We start from the raw sequence: 18,228 nt of genomic DNA, 5'->3' as shown, positions 1-18,228 counted from the left end.
GACAGGGACAGAGAGACAGGAACGGAGAGATGAGAAGCATCAATCATTAGTTTTTTATTGCACGTTGCAACACCTTAGTTGTTCACTGATTGCTTTCTCATATGTGCTTTGACCATAGGCCTTCAGCAGACTGAGTAACCCCTTGCTCAAGCCAGCGACCTTGGGTCCAAGCTGGAGCTTTTGCTCAAACCAGATGAGCCCACGCTGAAGCTGGTGACCTCAGGGTCTCGAACCTGGGTCCTCTGCATCCCAGTCCGACGCTCTATCCACTGCGCCACCGCCTGGTCAGGCTAGAGTCAGACTTTATCCTAAGGGCAATGGGGAACCACTGAAGAGTTTTGAGCAGAGTAGTAATGTGATCAGCTCTGCTTCTCAGAGAGATGGCTCTAGCAGCAATGCAGGTTGATTAAACAGAGGGAAGGGAGACAATAGGGAATGAAAGAAACAGGTAGGAGGCAGGTGGCAAGAAATGCAATAGCAATACGACAAAGGGAACAAAGGAAGGGATGGAAAAGAAATTAAACTTATAGAATATAGGATTTAGTGACCAATACTTCCCTTAAGAGGGAAGGATTCAAAATGGTGGCCAACGTTTGGGTTTGGGTGGATAATGCTGTTTTTTATAGGGATTAAAATAAAAAAGAAGAGCCCTGGCCAGATAGCAGAGTTGGTTAGAGCATCGTCCTGAAGCACAGAGGTTGCCAGTTTGATCCTGGGTCAGGGAACATGCAGAAACAAATCGATGTTCCTCCCTCCCCCTTCTTCTCTCTCTCTAAGAAAAACAAAAAAGAAGGTGGTGGAGAGAAATAGCCTTTTGGGGGAAGATCACAAATTCAACTTTAGACAAACTGACTTTGAGAGACCTGGAAGTTAGCAGAATACAGCTACGTAGCAGCTAATCCCTAAAAGTGAACACCTAGGAAGAGCAAGAGGAAAGAGCCAAGTGCAGAGCCCGGGAACACGAGGATTTAAGGGAGGCGTGTTAACGGGATTTGGCGATACCAGTGCAGGGGTACTCAGGCCAGGGAACACAAGCTCCCCAGGCCGCCTTTCTACATAAAGACGACCCAGTGCAAGATTTAGATTTAACAGTTAATAACATGATTTAAAATTACTTCCTTTAATATTCAAGAAATACATAACACACAAAGAAAACTCTCAGTTCCAGAGTTGGTAGTTGAGGGCGAGTCAAAGAAAATGAGCCTTTCTAGTCACCCAGGGGAATAAGGGGTGAGAGGACTCAAAATATCACTAGACCCCTGGCGAACACAGGGCTGAGGCCACACGTGGCCTAATTCTCTACCAAGGCAAAGTGCTGATTTTCCTTGTCATGATCCTGGGCTTGTTCCCATGCTTGTCCTCCAGTTCTCAGAAGTCGTCCAGTTCCCAGAATGGTCCCTTCCTTTAGTTCCCTAACATTTTCACTCAGGGCAGAAGGCCGCTTACCCTACAAAAGGCATTTTGCAAGTTGGGGGAGGGAGGGAGGTTGTTCAGGAGAGGAAAGATAGGGTAAAAGCCTCCCACCTTCTTAGTTGGACTTCGTAGGAATAGATCTCACCCTCACCCTTTACCTGTCGTGGTGTCAGAGTTCCAGGGGAGTTGTCATCCTGTAGGATGGTGAGGGGAGATCTCCCTAATACCTTGCCATTTGGTTTCCGTTTATTGCGCTTAGAACCTACGGTAGGTGGAGTTAAAGCAAGGAGCCAAAATTAGGGGATTACAATTTATTCCTCCTAAACTATCTGTGGACATTATCCCAGAACATGATCCCAATTTCTTTTCCTTACACCTTGCCCTTAAGATTCTGTACCTGAAGATCTGGGCGTCTCGGGGTCTCTTGTGGGCTTGTCTGAGCCCTGGCTGGCCATAAGGGTTTCTGAGGCCTGTCCTGTTTCTTCCTCAGAAAACACCTGCTTGGAGGGGAGCTCATTCTGGCTCCTATGTGGCATCTGATCCTCAAGTGAAAACTGGGTGCCCAGAGGCAAGTCCAATTCAGAAGATGAAGGTGCCTCTAGGGGCAGAACAGGCTCTAGAGGAAGATTTGATTCAGGGGCTTTGGTCTTAAATACTTCACTCAGCTGTTTCACCAGTGGGCTTGAGGGCTCTAGAGGGAAGCAGTGAGACAGTGACCCTCTGATACAAATTGTTCAGTAAAGAGGAAAAAACGTAGAAGCCTTAGGATTCATGCCCTAGTGGGTGAGGAATTGAGTAGGGAAAAATCAAGGTGAGAGGGAACAAAGTGTTGAGAAAAGAATGAGATGGGTTCACAGAGAAGGATGGAGACCCCTTTAAGGAGTCCTGAAAGCCTTCATTGACCTTCCCTACTCAAGGATACTAGTTGACAGCTTTATCAGAATTTTGTGGGCCCAATACTTACCTTCACTGCAGGTCTTCATAGGTGTCCGTGCAATACCAAGTGTAGGAGAGCGGGGATCTGAGTCCTGGGCCTGATTAGGACCCTCCAGCTGCTCCCCTGCTGGTAGGTTTGGCTGTGGAGAGCTCTCCACCTGTCAAGACCAAAGGCTATTAAATATTAAAATCTTGGCCCTGACTCTTCTTCCCTCCCAGGTCTGCAGGCTCAGGCCAATGTTCTAGGCAGGAATTGCCAAGGCCGTCAGACATTCAGGCCTCAAAATAGAGGTGGGAAGTGGGGGCTCTCTCAGGATCAGATTAGGCAGGCCATAGAACTCGGGCAGTTTCTCTATCTACCCCACACCTGGCCCAGAGTACCTGGATGGGAGTGCGCAGGATGCCGGCACTAGGTGAACGCGGGTCCGCCACTCGAGCCAGATGCTTGTTGATCGGCGGAGGCCGAGCTGGAGTGACTGGTACGCTCTTTGCTGAGCCCATCTCAACCCGGTAGAAGGGTGGGGCAGGGCCCAGCCCGGGGCGAGGAGGGGATGCCTGTGAGAGGTGACTCAGGTCTCAGACCTCACCGCGACCATGTCCGACCTTGGACTCCAGACCACCCGATCTTCCCAGATCCCAGCTAAGGAACCTCTTGGCCGCTGGGCCAGAAGTCATCTCTGGGAACAATGGTGCAAATAGCAAGGAGGTTCATCTCTGGCCTGCCGGGCCCTCTAACTTATTTACTAATTTATTTAAATCACTTACCAGGCCCTAACTTCACCTTCCAGTGCACAGTAGTTCCAGCCTTAACTCTCGAGGCTGAGTTTCAAACCTCCCGCCACGCCCTCTGTCGTGATCCTATTGGCTGAGCCGACACAGACGCCTATAGGCCCGCTATTTAAGATCCGCCTCCAGTGAAGAAAGCCGTTGGGCTTGAGGGAACGTCTATCAGGGGACCTTGGGGTCAATGGGCAATGGCTTGGCTTGCCTAAGGATGACTCCTCCTTGGTTAAAAGAGACTTTTGTTCCTATCAGGCTGCGAGTTGCCCATCGTGAGACTTTAGGGAGTGCCATTCTCCGTTTTTGAGGCCTTCAGTTTTAAAACCAAATGATTTTATTAATAAATAGAATGAATTACTACGCTATCATGTACAGGTTCAGGCGGACACAGTTTTTTGAAGTGAGAGAAATAGTAATCCTTAGTGGTTGACGGCGTTGTCAATCACTCGACTAACTCTCAAACTCCGCCTCATTGGGTAGCCCCTTTTCAAATCCCCAGACCACAGCTGCCCTTCTATTTTCCGATTGGACAAGTCTCCAAGAAAGTCTCTGAGATTGGTTTAAAAAACCGTCAGTTTCTGCTCTTCAATAGAAGGCACGCGAAGGAACTGTAGGGGTCCTAGAGTGCGAGCAACGAAAACTCTGGAGCCCACCTCGTTGCTCTACAGGCGCTCTGACCTGGGAGAATGAGATTGGTTCTCTCGACCATCGATTGCATTAGAAGCTATTTTCATTGGTTTTAGTCAAGAGTAGGGCAGAGGGCGGAGCACTAGTAGGCAGGCCCTCTCCAACTGCCATTCTCGCGTGTTCCCAGCAGCGCATGCACCTAACGAGTAGCGCTCATTGGACCGCAAGAGTAAGGGGTGGGGGCACTGGAAACGGTGGGAGCTGCTCTGTGTGGAGGAGCTGCTGCCGGTGTCATGGCGGAGCTGAGTGAGGAGGCGCTGCTGTCAGTATTACCGACGATCCGAGTCCCTAAGGCTGGAGACCGGGTCCACAAAGACGAGTGCGCCTTCTCCTTCGACACACCGGTAAGCTCATTCCCCACGCTCGCAGTGAGCACGACTTCCATAGTCCTGGTCATTCTGCCGGGGCCTGCAAGGCTTGGGCTACCGCCTCCTTGCGATGCACCATGGGACATGTAGTCTTCCGTGCTACACCCTACCTTTGCTTTTAGTTAGCTGGAGCTGTTGTGTGACTACTGCCCCCGAAAGCCACCGCGCTTGCCTTGCCTCTCTCCATTTTGTGGAGCACTGTGGGGATTGTAGTCGCTCGCTCCCATCTGCCGTTCTAAGATAGGGGCGCGACCAGATCATCGGACTACATCCCCCAAGTGGATACCTGCGAAAGCCTGGGAGTTGGCCTTTCTTGACGCGCATGGTTCTCCGGGTTTTGTAGTCTCGTGTAGGAGTGATGGGGCGACCCCCCGCTGTTCTATGCCAGAATTAGGGTTTGAGGGTGGGTACTGCAGTTCCTAGGCGCCTTGTAGTCTGGAAGTGGCCATGAGAAAGGCCGTTTTTGAGAACGGTTTGGTTAGAGACACCACCCATGGGTAATATGGACAGGGGACGGGGAGGTGGGTTATTGGTGGTAGGGAGGGGAGGAAAGGAGAGGAAAGCTCCAGTCGTGTCTTCTTTAAGATGAACCATTCCCGCGGCCCTCTCTTTTTCCCGCCCAACACAGAAAGCAGAGAGAACCCCTTTTAAAGTATCCCCAGAGAGATGGTCTCTTTCTTGTAGGATACTAAGGCCCCCCTCGCATCCCACTCCCACTCTTAACTAGTTAGACAAAGCCGCCACCCACACGGTGCTTCACGTTATGCTGGCTCCACCCGGTACCTCCCTTCCTGCAGTTCTGCCTTCCTGTGTCACCCTCAAGCAGAGACAACGCTCTGGCCAGGCCTGAGCCTAAACTGAGAGGGCAGCAGCCTGGTTGGGATCCGCCCCCCTCACCAACCCTCCCCTGAAGTCCTGCTGGGCCCTGCCCAGAGCGTTCTGCCAGACCAGCTCGTGGTTAGGAAAACTGCAAGTCAGAATGGAAAGGCTTCATTAATGCAATGCTGAGGATAGGATCGTGATCTAAGGCTCAGTTCAGGATCACCACTGATTTGTGGCTTACTTGGTTTGCTAGGCTTTGAGCTTGGCCTCAAACAATGTGCCGTTTCTCTGAAGTCTGGCTATGGCAAAACTAAAAGAGGACTGCTCAGAGCAGAGGGCTAGGATTCCCAATCCTTGGTGAAACCAGTATCTTGTATTTACAACAGAGGAATTTAATCTCTGCAGTTTCCTCATGCCTCCCAGGTTATCAGATGCATGGCTTGGTGAAGCACTATCTCAGAAGGAAAAGGTTTTTCTTAATTACCATCTGATGGTAGAAATCAATGAATTCCTCTTTATATTCCTGTCTGTGTCCTAGTAAAAGCTTTGAATAATCCAGAGGGATTTTTGTAATCTTATTAAACTTTCCTTGTTTTACCCCAAATCAAGAGATTTCCAGTGTGGCCAAATTGGCTTTGCTAACTCACTGAGGGCATATTTGATTATCTTTACATTGGGTTCATGGTAGAAAGAGAGCTCATATGACCTCCCTGATGAGAAATGCTTTGTTTATGAATATTATAATCTACACTGTTCTAGGCAGTGGTACACAATCTGTGGGACCAAGAACTGGTGGCCTATTTTTAACATCACAGCAGAGAAGTTTTCAAGGCCACTGAGGCTTTTATTCCAGGAAGAAGATGCCTGCTGTTGCTCAAAACCTTGAATCTGAGGGAAGACTCTGTTGTCCCCAATTTTCTCCTCCACCTTCTCCATTACTTTATTCACAAAGGCACTGGTAAACTTGCTTAATTTGGGGGAAGTCCATTCTCTCCCGTCAGCTAATTGTCTTTCCCTATTTTCTATCTGGGTTATATATGTTCTGCCTGTCTCAGTGAGTGTCGCTAGATTGTTGTATAAAGGAGTTGGCTTTGAGGTTGGAGGTTGATGAAAATTCAGTGGGGATTTAGTTCTTGGTCAGAGGGAAGGCGACAGAGGGGTGGCTACAGAAAGCCAGACTTCGTGTCCCTGCCAGTCTGGGGCCAGGTTTAGCTGTGAGCTGCACATAAGATATTGTTTTCCAGGAGCCAGGCTTCAGCAGGAGAGGAGGGAGAAGACTTAGGGTGGACTGGGTTTCAATTACCTAGCACAGTATGTTAAAGGAAAGGTCTTGTCTGGCTGGTAAACTCTGGCGTTAGATGTACTAGAAGAATCTCTGCTTCTCTAGTCTGAATAGGTTTTCTTTTTTAAGATTTCATTTCTTGATTTTTAGAGAGAGAGAGTGAGAGGGTGAGAAGCACCAACTTGTAGTTGCTTCACTTTAGTTCTTCATTGGTTGTTTCTTGTATGTGCCTTGACCGGGCAAGCCCGGGGTTGCGAACCAGCGATTTCAACGTTCCAGGTCGACACTATCCACTGCACCACCACAGGTCAGCTGGTAGGTTTTCTTAATTCTGGAGATCAGATAGGATTTGTCATGGTGTCCCTGGTTTAGGTTCAGTGTCTGACATGCAGATCTTTCCTGTCTGAGAAAAGAAGCCTTTTCCCCGCTGGATATAATTTCCGGCACTGAGTCCATGGTATTTGGTCTCCATTTACTTTCTGGGGCTCTTGGCTCCAGGGAAGAGGTAGGGGAGTTCTCTGCAGTTGGCTGGAATGCTCCAAAGCCCAAAGAGGGAGAAAGGAAGAGGAACGGTGACCAACAGGTGTTCAGCTCCTGGTGTCCTTGTTGGTTATTATCAAAAAAGTCTGAGGAGGATAGGGAGAATCTTAGCCATGTACTAAGTCCTAGAAATGTAAATGACTTGCCAAGAGCCACACACACTGTTAAAGAACAGAACCTTTCTTCTGGAAGCCAGCAGTTTTTGAGCCCAGGTCTTAGTTTCCCCACCTGGCCAGGCTTCATCTTCCCTGTGTTTCCTCCTCTGCCTCTTGTCCTGCAGGAGTCCGAGGGTGGCCTCTACATCTGCATGAACACATTCCTGGGCTTTGGGAAACAGTATGTGGAAAGACATTTTAACAAGACGGGCCAGCGAGTCTACTTGCACCTGCGGCGGACCCGGCGCCCGGTAAGGCTAGGGGCTGGGCCTGGGGCATTCAGGCCCAACTCACTGGGCCTCATTTTGAATCTTTTCCATTCTGATTTCCTGTAGGCCTCAGTTTTCCTCTCACCTGTTTCTGTTGATATTGTTAAAACTTGGCACATGTGTTGTTTTTTATTTCCGTTCTCTTCTGAAATGAACTCATTTCATCTCGTCCATCTTCCTCATTTTACCTTACCTGGTGCTCACTGCTGATCCTGCCCCATTGCAGAAAGAGGAGGACACCACCACAGGCACTGGAGACCCCCCACGGAAGAAGCCCACCCGGCTGGCTATTGGTGAGCACCACTGCAGCCCTATTCTCCCTGAGCTGGTCTTGCCTACTCTCGGAGGTACTAGGACAGCCCCAAAGAACGGGCCTGATCAGTGGCCCTCGAGCTCCGGAGGTGACAAAGTAACATGCTCTATCAAAGAAGGGGCATTTACCTGTGGTCATTGTCCTACTCTCCCTCTTCTTCCCTGTCTCATCAGGTGTTGAAGGCGGGTTTGACCTCAGTGAGGAGAAGTTTGAGTACGATGAGGATGTGAAGATTGTCATTTTGCCGGATTACCTGGAGATTGCCCGGGATGGGTTGGGGGGACTGCCTGACTTTGTCAGAGATCGGGTATGAATATTTTCCTGCCCTTCCAAAGATTTTAGGGCCAGTGGAGCCAGAGCAGTGATGTCTTGGGCAAGCACTGAGAAGGCTAAAGACCAAGAGCTAGAGGAGCATGTGGGGCAGGGGTTGGGTGCTCTCTCTGACCCTCTGCTTCCCCAGGTGACCAGTGCAGTGGAGGCACTACTGTCGGCCGACTCAGCCTCCCGCAAGCAGGAGGTGCAGGCCTGGGATGGGGAAGTACGGCAGGTGTCTAAGCATGCCTTCAACCTCAAGCAGCTGGACAACCCTGCTCGAATCCCTCCCTGGTGAGGCCTGGCCCCTCCACCTTGGGGCACAACCCCCAGAGCTGGGGAAAAGAGACCACCTCCTGGGAGAGCTGGTGGGAGAGAGGGCCAGGAGCAGGACGGTTAGCGAGACTTGGGGGAGAAGAACTGTCCAAAGGAGAGAAGAGAGAGATCTTGGGATTGGCAAGAGCCCACAGAGTCCCCTTTCTGTCTGCCACTCCCAGATACCCCTGACCCATATTTCAGCTTGTTTTTTTCTCCCTGCATTAGTGGCTGGAAGTGCTCCAAGTGCGACATGAAAGAAAACCTATGGCTCAACCTGACAGACGGCTCCATCCTTTGTGGCCGGCGCTACTTCGATGGCAGCGGGGGCAACAATCATGCTGTGGACCACTATAGGGAGACGGGCTACCCGTTAGCTGTCAAACTGGGCACCATCACACCTGATGGAGCTGGTACTCCCTCCCCTCCTCAGCCACCTTCATGCCGATTTGTACTTTAACTGTTACTTACTTTATATGGCCCCAAAAATACATGAATACATTCTCTTGATAAACAATGAAAATATTGCAGATGAGACTAAATCTTCAGTTACCCTTCAAACCTCAGTCCCCTTTCTAGAAGTACCATTATTATCTGATTAGTAAGCATCCTTCCCAACCCATCTGACACTAGAACCTTATCCTGTGGGGTAGAGTCACCATTAATTCCAACCCTCACCCTGTTTCAGCCCATCTTTCCTGACAGCCATCCCCAGAAGGCTCAAGAAAGGCACTAAGAGGGTTACCCTGCAGACTTACCCTTCTGTTCCACCAAGGCCCCTCAGGGCAGGGGGTGGCATTGGTGGCCAGGCCGGTCCGGAGCCACCCACTCTGACACTGCTCCTGCCTCTTATCCTAGATGTGTACTCATATGATGAGGACGACATGGTTCTGGACCCCAACCTGGCTGAGCACCTGTCCCACTTTGGCATTGACATGCTGAAGATGCAAAAGGTGAGAACCATTCGGCTTCAGAGCCTCCCTGTTCCTGCCCAGTGGGCCCTTCTTCCTTGCCTGAGGCAGAGTACTAGAGAGTCACCACACAGTTACTCCAGTCCCTAAGATATGTGGGCTTTGCAGAACTTTTGAGAATCAGTTCATTCATTGAATACTCCTGCGTACCTCTTGTATGCTAGTCACTAATAAGGCAGGTATGGTTCTTGCTTTCATCAATTTCTATTCTATATAGAAAGGCAGATGTTAATCATATGCTTACCGAAATAACTAACCAACCACAAACTGTGAGGGGCCCTATGAAAGAGATGTGGACGGTGCTACAGTAGTTCACAGAGGGGGCCTGGCATAGTCTAGGGCATCAGGGAAGTTTCTCTGAGGAAGTATTGCTTGAGGAAACACCTGAGGGGTGAGGATAGGTACTCTAGAATGGGAAGAACACTTCAGAGAGAGGGAAATGCATTCATTCCATTCCCTCATTCAGGCCTGATGACTAAGTCCTCTGCGACAGTTGCTTACAGCCATCTGGAACCTGGACTGAATGATAAGCAGCACACCTCCATAATTTAATAAATGCTAGTCTAGCTGGGCACCATCCTAGAGCCTGTGAGAGATCAGTGTAAAAAATCCAGGGCTGAGTGTCTCCCCTCGTCTGAAGTGCCCCTTCCCTGCAGACGGACAAGACGATGACCGAGTTGGAGATAGACATGAACCAGCGGATCGGCGAATGGGAGCTGATCCAGGAGTCGGGTGTGCCCCTGAAGCCCCTGTTCGGGCCCGGCTACACAGGCATCCGAAACTTGGGTAACAGCTGCTACCTCAACTCGGTGGTCCAGGTGCTCTTCAGCATCCCTGACTTCCAGAGGAAGTGAGTGGTACCTTCCCCTCTGCTGTTGCTTGGCCCTGCATCCCTAACATCCCAGCTTCTCTCCTGGTCGCCAGCCTCTAGGCACTCCTCCTTCAGCTGTCACCAACACCTCTGTTCTAACACAGTTTTAGTTCCTGTGACATTGTGGCTGGTGTGCTGTGAGGGGAGCGAGTTGTAGAATTGTACCGTTGTCACCCAGTCACACAAACCCCACTCATTGATAGAGCAGAACACCAAATCCCAGGGCTCTCTGAGGCCTTCTGAGTGACTGAAGGATGAGCAGGTGGCCATTATTTTAGGCTGGTGACATCAGATAAGCACCTAACATGGACATGTAACACGTGGAGAGGGAAGGACTTGGGACACTAAGATAGAAGAAGAAAGGCAAATTCTTAGCATAAATGATTTTACCATCTAATTGGGAAGGACCTGATGTATATGTGAAAACTTAAAACATATTGACAAGTTCTGTTCAAAAGAATATGAACTATATTTTTATCTCTCTCAGGCTGTCTTCTCCCTTCCCTGGCTCCCAGGGAGAAGGCTGGGAAAGGCCATCTCGGCACACTGCATGCTGACATAGTTGAGCGGGAAGGGTGGGAAAGAAGTGGACTCCAGGGTCCAGCCACATAACTCCCACTCTGGAAGGAGCCTATTCCCTAAGCTGGCAGATAGTTTCTCTCTTAGCTTTTCTGCTGAGCCCAGACCACAGCTACTCCAACTGTCCTTTCCTCGGTTCATAGGTATGTGGATAAGCTGGAGAAGATCTTCCAGAATGCCCCGACAGACCCAACGCAGGACTTCAGCACCCAGGTGTATGTAGCCACGTCATACTTAGGGAGGCTCTTTAGAGCCTAGCAGCCTGCATGCCTCCTCTCTCCTCTGTGACTGCCTGGAGGGGGCAGCAGTTTCTCCCTGGCCAGTTAGGAGCTTTCAGATGATTGCTTTCTGGGCATGCTCTCTGTCTTGAGATAGGTTTCTGTGGAATCTAAGGTTTTCTTCATTTTAGAGAGTTATCTAAGTAGAGCCTTGAGCCAGGATTGAGTTGGGGAGGATGAGGCATAGACCGATGTCAGATTATAATTATTTGACTAAAGTAAATGGCTCTCTTGGATGTTAATGCAGGGCCAAGCTGGGCCATGGCCTTCTCTCTGGAGAATATTCCAAGCCAGCACCAGAGTCAAGCGATGGGGAGCAGGTGTCAGAACAAAAGGTGAGTCTGGGACTCTACCTTTCAGGCTTGAATTATGGGGAAAATGAGGTCTGGGAGATGTCTCAAGAAGGCTGATGGGTGGCCTCTTGAGCCCCAGGTAATTCACTCCCCTGGCTCTGCCTAGGAAGTTCAAGATGGCATTGCCCCTCGAATGTTCAAGGCCCTCATTGGCAAGGGTCACCCTGAGTTCTCCACTAACCGGCAGCAGGATGCCCAAGAGTTCTTCCTTCATCTTATCAACATGGTGGAGGTAAAGGCTGAGAAGACAGCAAGGGAGGGCACTCTTTGCAGTTCTTCTGTCTACCTGCAGTTCAGGCCCTCTCCCTCCTGCCCCTGCTTGCCTGGCAGCCTGCGCGCCTTCCCTGTGGTAGCAGTCATGCACAAGGAAAATTGGTCCTTAAACCTGATGGCTTGCTGCCTCATGAGAGATGTTCCCCTCATGAAAGAAAGTACTATCAGGATACTTAACCACTTTTTTAAAATTGATTTTAGAAAGAGTAAGGGAGAGAGAGAGAAAGAGAAAGAAATATCGATTTGTTGTTCCAATCATTTATACATTCATTGGTTGAGTCTTATATGTGTCCTGACCAAGATTGAACCCACAATCTTGGTATATCGGGATGACACTCAAACTAACTGAGCTACCCAGTCAGGGATGATAGATACTTCTTTATTTTATTTTATTATTTTATTTTATTTTATTTTTGAGAGAGAGACAGACGGCAGGAATGGAGAGAGATGAGAAGCATCAACTAATATTGTGGCACCTTAGTTGTTCATTGATTGCTTTCTCATATGTGCCTTGACCGGGAGGCTCTAGCCATGACAGTAACCCCCTTGCTCAAGCCAGTGACCATGGGGTCATGTCTGTGATCCCATGCTCAAGCCAGTGACCCCACGCTAATCTAGTGAGCCTGCATTCAAGCCGGATAAGCCTGCGCTCAAGCCGAATGAGCCAGGGTTTTGAACCTGGGTCCTCAGTGCTCCAGGCCGACACTCTATTCACTGCCACCACCTGGTCAGGTGATAGATACTTCTTTTTTTAATTTATTTTTTATTTTTTTTACAGATACAGAGAGTGAGTCAGAGAGAGGGATAGACGGGGACAGACAGACAGGAACAGAGAGAGATGAGAAGCATATACATTAGTTTTTCATTGAGCGTTGCAACACCTTAGTTGTTCATTGATTGCTTTCTCATATGTGCCTTGACCGCAGGCCTTCAGCAGACCGAGTAACCCCTTGCTGGAGGCAGCGACCTTGGGTTCAAGTTAGTGGGCTTTTCCTCAAACCAGTTGAGCCCGCACTCAAGCTGGCGACCTCGGGGTTTTGAACCCAGGTCCTCTGCATCCCAGTCCGACGCTCTATCCACTGCGCCACCGCCTGGTCAGGCAATAGATACTTCTTATCAAGAGAACTACAAGCACATTCCAACTCCGTCCCACAGTGCTGTGATCAGGCCAGAATCAGGGAGGGGATAGGTCATTGGGAAAGGCTTTTGCTCTGTTCCTGCATCCCTGTGCCTTCAGTGGTAGTCTCCCATTCCCTCTTCTCCCTCCCTGACCCCCAAGGACCCTTTTAGGTCCCCATTCCAGTCCCTAGCTGCCCAGACCTCCCCACCTGGCTCTTTCCCATAGAGGAATTGCCGGAGTTCTGAAAATCCTAATGAAGTGTTCCGCTTCTTGGTGGAAGAAAAGATCAAGTGCCTGGCCACAGAGAAGGTGAAGTACACCCAGCGAGTAGACTATATCATGCAGCTGCCTGTGCCCATGGATGCGGCGCTTAATAAAGGTTGGTGGCTCCCAGCCAGGCCTGGGTGTGGGTACAGTCTGGGTAAAGGCTGTGAAGAGCGCCCGGGCACCTCTTAGGAGCAGAGCCCACTGTATGTTCTGCTCCCTCAGCCAGAGGTCCGAAGGTAGGCCATCGCTGGAGGTAGGATTAACCTTGCCCACAGCTTGTCAGCAGTCCTGTGTTGAGAATTAGAAGTAAAATCACATACAGCTGCATGTCGGGTGGGACTAGGGAGGCTGGAGGAGCTGAAGCAGTCATGGACACAGAGCCAGCAGGGCCAGGCACCTTCTGAAAGGCCCACGCACCAATTCTGTCACCAGAGGAGCTTCTGGAGTATGAGGAGAAGAAGCGGCAAGCCGAAGAGGAGAAACTGCCACTGCCTGAGCTGGTTCGGGCCCAGGTGCCCTTCAGCTCCTGCCTGGAGGCCTATGGGGCCCCCGAGCAGGTGGATGACTTCTGGAGCACAGCTCTGCAGGCCAAATCAGTAGCTGTCAAGTAAGTCCTGTACGTCTGGGCTGAGGGTTTCGGGCCTTGTTAGGGTAGTCTCAAAGATGCTATCTGCTCCTTTCTCATTCTGTCACTCCCTTTTTTGGATGGGATCTCAGGATTGTATCAGCTGAGGTTGGTAAGCTGGTCCTGGTGGGAACCAGGAGGCCCTAACAGGAGCAGACTTAAATGATTACTACATATTACCTTGTCCTTTTCAAACCACCCCCTCTCCTCTCAGGCACAGGGTCACTTTTTAGTGCAGCATCTTTACTTCCTCAGTCCTGGCAGAGCACAGATATTTAGTGTCAGTAATGAACAGAATGTGGGTCTCCAGCAAATGGTTTTACTTTTTGCCTCAATGTGGTTGGCCTGAGCTTGAGGTCGGTAAGAGTGCTTGGGTTTCAAGAAAGTTCAGCTATCTATCCCTTTGCTGCTTCTGTATATAAAACAGCCCTTCTGGCTTCTGCTACTGCTTGTTTGCAGGCACTATGCAAGGTGAGAATATGGACTACCTTCTGGGCTGTCACGTCTTCTACCCATGAGAGGCTGAACTCCAGGGTGGGGATTTCAGGATAGGAGAACCTTGAGACATTTTCTCTTCCCTAGGACCACACGATTTGCCTCATTCCCTGACTACCTGGTCATCCAGATCAAGAAGTTCACCTTCGGCTTAGACTGGGTGCCCAAGAAACTGGGTATGATGGCTGGGACAGGCAAGGGGAGGTTAAGCAGAAAATGCCAGAAAAAGAAGGGGCCTTAACACATGTAAACTAATGTTTCTCTAATTTCTCTCTGAAAGAGGAAAACAGTTCCTTAGATGTTTCAAAATATTTCTGATTTGAAAAACACTAAGAATATTAAAAGACTTCTTTGATTTTATAGTTATGATTTATAACCAAAAGTGGTTTCCATAATTTTATTTTTATAATTCACAAGATGCTTTTACTTTGATAATCTTGAAATAATTAGCTCTCATGGGCATCACAGACCCTTGATGACATTGAGAACCGCTGATTAAACTTCATTCCTAGATAAGTTGAGACCCACAGAAGTAGAAAAGTCATTCTGTTCTACAAGTTGGAGGCCCGCTTCCTTGCTCATTTGTGGTAGATCTAGGACTACAGTCCCACATTAATTATTTTTATTACACTGGGATCCCTAAGATTGGTACTCTGAACAGCTCCTCGGTACAGAGCAGTGTCAAGACATGGTGCAGGCGCTTAAGATTCCCAAAGTGCTTTTTCAGGGAGGACCTCAGGGAGCTCCCGAGGTGACCTTCCCTGCCATTCCTATTACAGATGTGTCCATTGAGATGCCAGAGGAGCTAGACATCTCCCAGTTGAGGGGTACAGGGCTGCAGCCTGGTGAGGAGGAGCTGCCTGACATTGCCCCACCCCTGGTCACTCCGGATGAGCCCAAAGGTAGCCTTGGTTTCTATGGCAACGAAGACGAAGACTCCTTCTGCTCCCCTCACTTCTCCTCTCCGACATGTTAGTGACTCTTTTTCCTGCCTGTCTCTCTCCCTTGCTGTTGGGGGTCTTCTCTGCCTGCCTCCCCACGACCCTGTCCTTTATGTTTCTCTTGTCCTCCCTTTCAAATCCCTCTGGCCTCTTGGTGGATGTGAGGGCCTCTCGGAGCACTCGCAGCCGCATTCTGTGGATGGCGGTAGCCCTGGCCCTTTGCCTCTCTGCCCTTAGCACCTCACGGTTGGGAGCAGGGGTTGGGGATTATACTCTAGAAACCGCCCATTCTGTGAGAACGGGCAAGGATGAGGACCCTTGGGGGTCTTTTTTTTTTTTTTTTAATTTTTATTTATTTTTTACAGAGACAGAGAGTGAGTCAGAGAGAGGGATAGACAGGGACAGACAGACAGGAACGGAGAGAGATGAGAAGCATCAATCATTAGTTTTTCATTGCGCGTTGCAACACCTTAGTTGTTCATTGATTGCTTTCTCATATGTGCCTTGACCGCGGGCCTTCAGCAGACCAAGTAACCCCTTGCTGGAGCCAGTGACCTTGGGTTTAAGCTGGTGGGCTTTTCCTCAAACCAGATGAGCCCGCACTCAAGCTCGCAACATCGGGGTCTTGAACCCGGGTCCTCTGCATCCCAGTCCGACACTCTATCCACTGTGCCACCGCCTGGTCAGGCCCCTTGGGGGGTCTTTAGCCTTGGTTCTGAGCCTTTAGGATAACTAGACCTACATTGTGTTGTCTGTCATTTTAGTTTTGGGATCAAGTGACAAGCTGTGAAAGAATAATGCATGGAATGGAATGGTTGGGAAAGGGCTTGGGGGCTGGACTCTGGGGGAGGAGGAGGAGGAGGAGGAGCAAAGAGTGCCCCACGGAATCAGTCACTGTGCCCACACTTCTCCCACCATAGCCCCCATGTTGGACGAGTCAGTCATCATCCAGCTGGTGGAGATGGGCTTCCCGATGGATGCCTGCCGCAAAGCTGTCTACTACACAGGCAACAGTGGGGCTGAGGCTGCCATGAACTGGGTCATGTCGCACATGGATGATCCAGGTAGGCAGGGATGGGTAGCAGGGCCAGGCAGGGCTGCCACCCTCCCAAACACTTCAACCCCTTCACATGCACAGATTTTGCAAACCCGCTCATCCTGCCTGGCTCCAGTGGGCCTGGTTCCACAAGCGCAGCTGCAGACCCCCCGCCAGAGGACTGTGTGACCACCATTGTCTCCATGGGTTTCTCCCGGGACCAGGCCCTCAAAGCTCTGCGTGCCACGGTAGGGGCTGCCCCGGCTCAGGTCTAGGGCCTCTGGGGTAAAAAGGGGTGGGAATGAGGCTTCATGCTCCATGAGCAAGACCAAGACATTTGGTTTGGTGTGGCCAGGGCTGAGCTCCACCCTTTTGTGGCTGTAATGAAGGAGCTGAGGCCTTCACTGGTGGTTTTCTTGCTCCTGAACAATGTAATGCTTTTCTCCTCTCCAAGAACAATAGTTTAGAACGGGCTGTAGACTGGATCTTCAGTCACATTGACGACCTAGACGCAGAAGCTGCCATGGACATCTCGGAGGGCCGCTCAGCCGCCGACTCCATCTCTGAGTCTGTGCCAGTGGGACCTAAAGTTCGGGATGGTTCTGGAAGTGAGTGTCCCAGGGAAAGAGGACAGGTCTGGTGGGGTCCAGCCAGTTTGCTGTCCCAGGTCTTTAGTCTGAGGCAGTTCTGCTTCTGCAGGGGGGCAGAGGGGGCAGAAGCTTTCCAGGACATGGCTCCTAAAGGTGGGATTCTAGGAGGGGAGATAGAGTTGTGACCGAGTACATGCCTACGTCCCTTGCATTCGAGCTGTTAGGTGTAACTTTGGACTGTCACTCAAGGATTGCTCTTGCATTGCCTTTTCTGCCCTCTCCCTCTTCCCTAGAGTATCAGCTCTTTGCCTTCATTAGTCACATGGGCACCTCCACCATGTGTGGTCACTACGTCTGCCACATCAAGAAGGAAGGCAGGTGAGGGACCAGCAGTATGCACTTGGAATGAGGGAGTGGCGGTGGGACTGAGTAGGTAGGGGCGTCCTGAAAATCCTTCCACTACCTGGGGGAAGCTGAACTGTCTGATGGGAGCCACTGATACACGGAGGGCTCGATCAGGCCACTTGCCTTTGTGAGTAGTTTTAATGAGCGTAGCCACACTTAGTAACTCATTTATGTATTATCTCTGGCTGTTTTCATGCTGCAACAGGAAAGCTGAGTAACAGTATCAGAAACCCTACTGCCTACCAAACCTGAAAGATTTACCATCTGGCCCTTTACAGAAAAAAATGGCTGATCCCTGCCTTACAGGAATGGGGTAGGGGAATGGCTGTAAAGACACCGAATAGGGGAAATTACCTTTGTGGGCTTGGAACACTCCCTTCAGACAGGTAGCAAGCAGCTGGACTATAGGTTTGGGGACCTTTCCCGGGAATCACCAGTGCAGAGTCCAGAGCCTGTCAGAGAAACCTGGTTAAAGCGCTGTGGACTGCCCGGTTTGTTGATCTTTTTACCCGCCCCACCTTCCCCAGATGGGTGATCTACAATGACCAGAAAGTGTGTGCCTCTGAGAAGCCGCCCAAGGACCTGGGCTACATCTACTTCTACCAGAGAGTGGCCAGTTAAGAGCCTGCCTTGACCCCTTACCATGGAGGGCAGGGGACAGACCACTTGGCGTAGGGAGAGGGGCTGGGGAATGGACTGCAGCGTGCCTGCTCTGTACCCTTTTTCTTCTTGTCTCCCGCAGCAGGGAGGAAACTAGAGGCCCCAGGGGAATGGCCAAGCAAAGTAGAGGGGCACTGAAGAGACTCTGGGGATAGAGCAGGAAGGGATGGGAGGGCGGCCACCTGTCTGTGAGGATACTATGTTGCTTTCCCTCCTTCTGAATCCCCAGTCCTCTGCTTACCTAATCCTGCCAGCTCCTAGTGTGGAGGGTGCTCGTTGTGTGTGTGCGCGTGGGTGTGGCTTTGTGCAGCCTCTTCCACAGGAGGGGGTGTCCCTGCTCCCCTCCCCCTTTGTGTTTGTTCCCTGTGTGGTCAGGCCAGGAAGGATATGAGGGCATTGCGGATCCCCTCGGCCTCCTGCCTCAGTCTTTCCCCCACCCTCTCAGAACCTGTCCTTCTCTGGAAAATGCCAAAATACATGATGTGAATAAAAGTACAATGGCTAAATTGTGTCCTGTTTGATACCTTGGGGAGACATCTTTCCTGGGGATAGCAGGAGGGCCAGTGTCCAAA

General features: G+C 50.3%; 2 protein-coding genes across 5 annotated transcripts; one reads left to right on the top strand and one right to left on the bottom strand.

Moving 5' to 3' along the window:
• Positions 1-1,101: 1,101 nt before the first annotated feature.
• CDCA3 (cell division cycle associated 3) lies at positions 1,102-3,244 on the bottom strand. Of its 3 annotated transcripts, none has more exons than XM_066260469.1 (6): positions 3,115-3,244; positions 2,731-2,904; positions 2,378-2,507; positions 1,811-2,104; positions 1,572-1,675; positions 1,102-1,447 (listed from the first exon to the last, which is right to left on the bottom strand). In XM_066260469.1, exons 2-6 carry the CDS (start codon positions 2,848-2,850, stop codon positions 1,292-1,294), a joined length of 804 nt encoding a protein of 267 aa, XP_066116566.1. In that variant the 5' UTR covers positions 2,851-2,904; positions 3,115-3,244; the 3' UTR covers positions 1,102-1,291. The 3 variants fall into 3 exon arrangements, with proteins under 3 accessions (XP_066116566.1, XP_066116584.1, XP_066116575.1); XM_066260487.1 differs by having other exon boundaries at positions 1,811-2,029; XM_066260478.1 differs by lacking the exon at positions 3,115-3,244 and having other exon boundaries at positions 2,731-3,106.
• A 511-nt stretch (positions 3,245-3,755) lies between these two features.
• USP5 (ubiquitin specific peptidase 5) lies at positions 3,756-18,162 on the top strand. 2 transcript variants are annotated; one of them, XM_066260359.1, is made up of 20 exons: positions 3,756-4,160; positions 7,109-7,234; positions 7,479-7,545; positions 7,739-7,872; positions 8,026-8,171; positions 8,421-8,605; positions 9,051-9,145; positions 9,820-10,013; positions 10,757-10,828; positions 11,139-11,226; positions 11,351-11,476; positions 12,863-13,016; positions 13,337-13,511; positions 14,112-14,200; positions 14,804-14,995; positions 15,886-16,029; positions 16,104-16,249; positions 16,456-16,609; positions 16,885-16,969; positions 17,524-18,162. In XM_066260359.1, exons 1-20 carry the CDS (start codon positions 4,050-4,052, stop codon positions 17,615-17,617), a joined length of 2,577 nt encoding a protein of 858 aa, XP_066116456.1. In that variant the 5' UTR covers positions 3,756-4,049; the 3' UTR covers positions 17,618-18,162. The 2 variants fall into 2 exon arrangements, with proteins under 2 accessions (XP_066116456.1, XP_066116465.1); XM_066260368.1 differs by having other exon boundaries at positions 3,758-4,160; positions 14,804-14,926.
• The last annotated feature ends 66 nt before the right edge of the window (positions 18,163-18,228 follow it).

The sequence above is a fragment of the Saccopteryx bilineata genome, chromosome 1, assembly GCF_036850765.1.
Source record: "Saccopteryx bilineata isolate mSacBil1 chromosome 1, mSacBil1_pri_phased_curated, whole genome shotgun sequence".
Taxonomy (NCBI): Eukaryota; Metazoa; Chordata; class Mammalia; order Chiroptera; family Emballonuridae; genus Saccopteryx; species Saccopteryx bilineata.
This window is presented reverse-complemented; position numbering and strand designations above follow the sequence as displayed.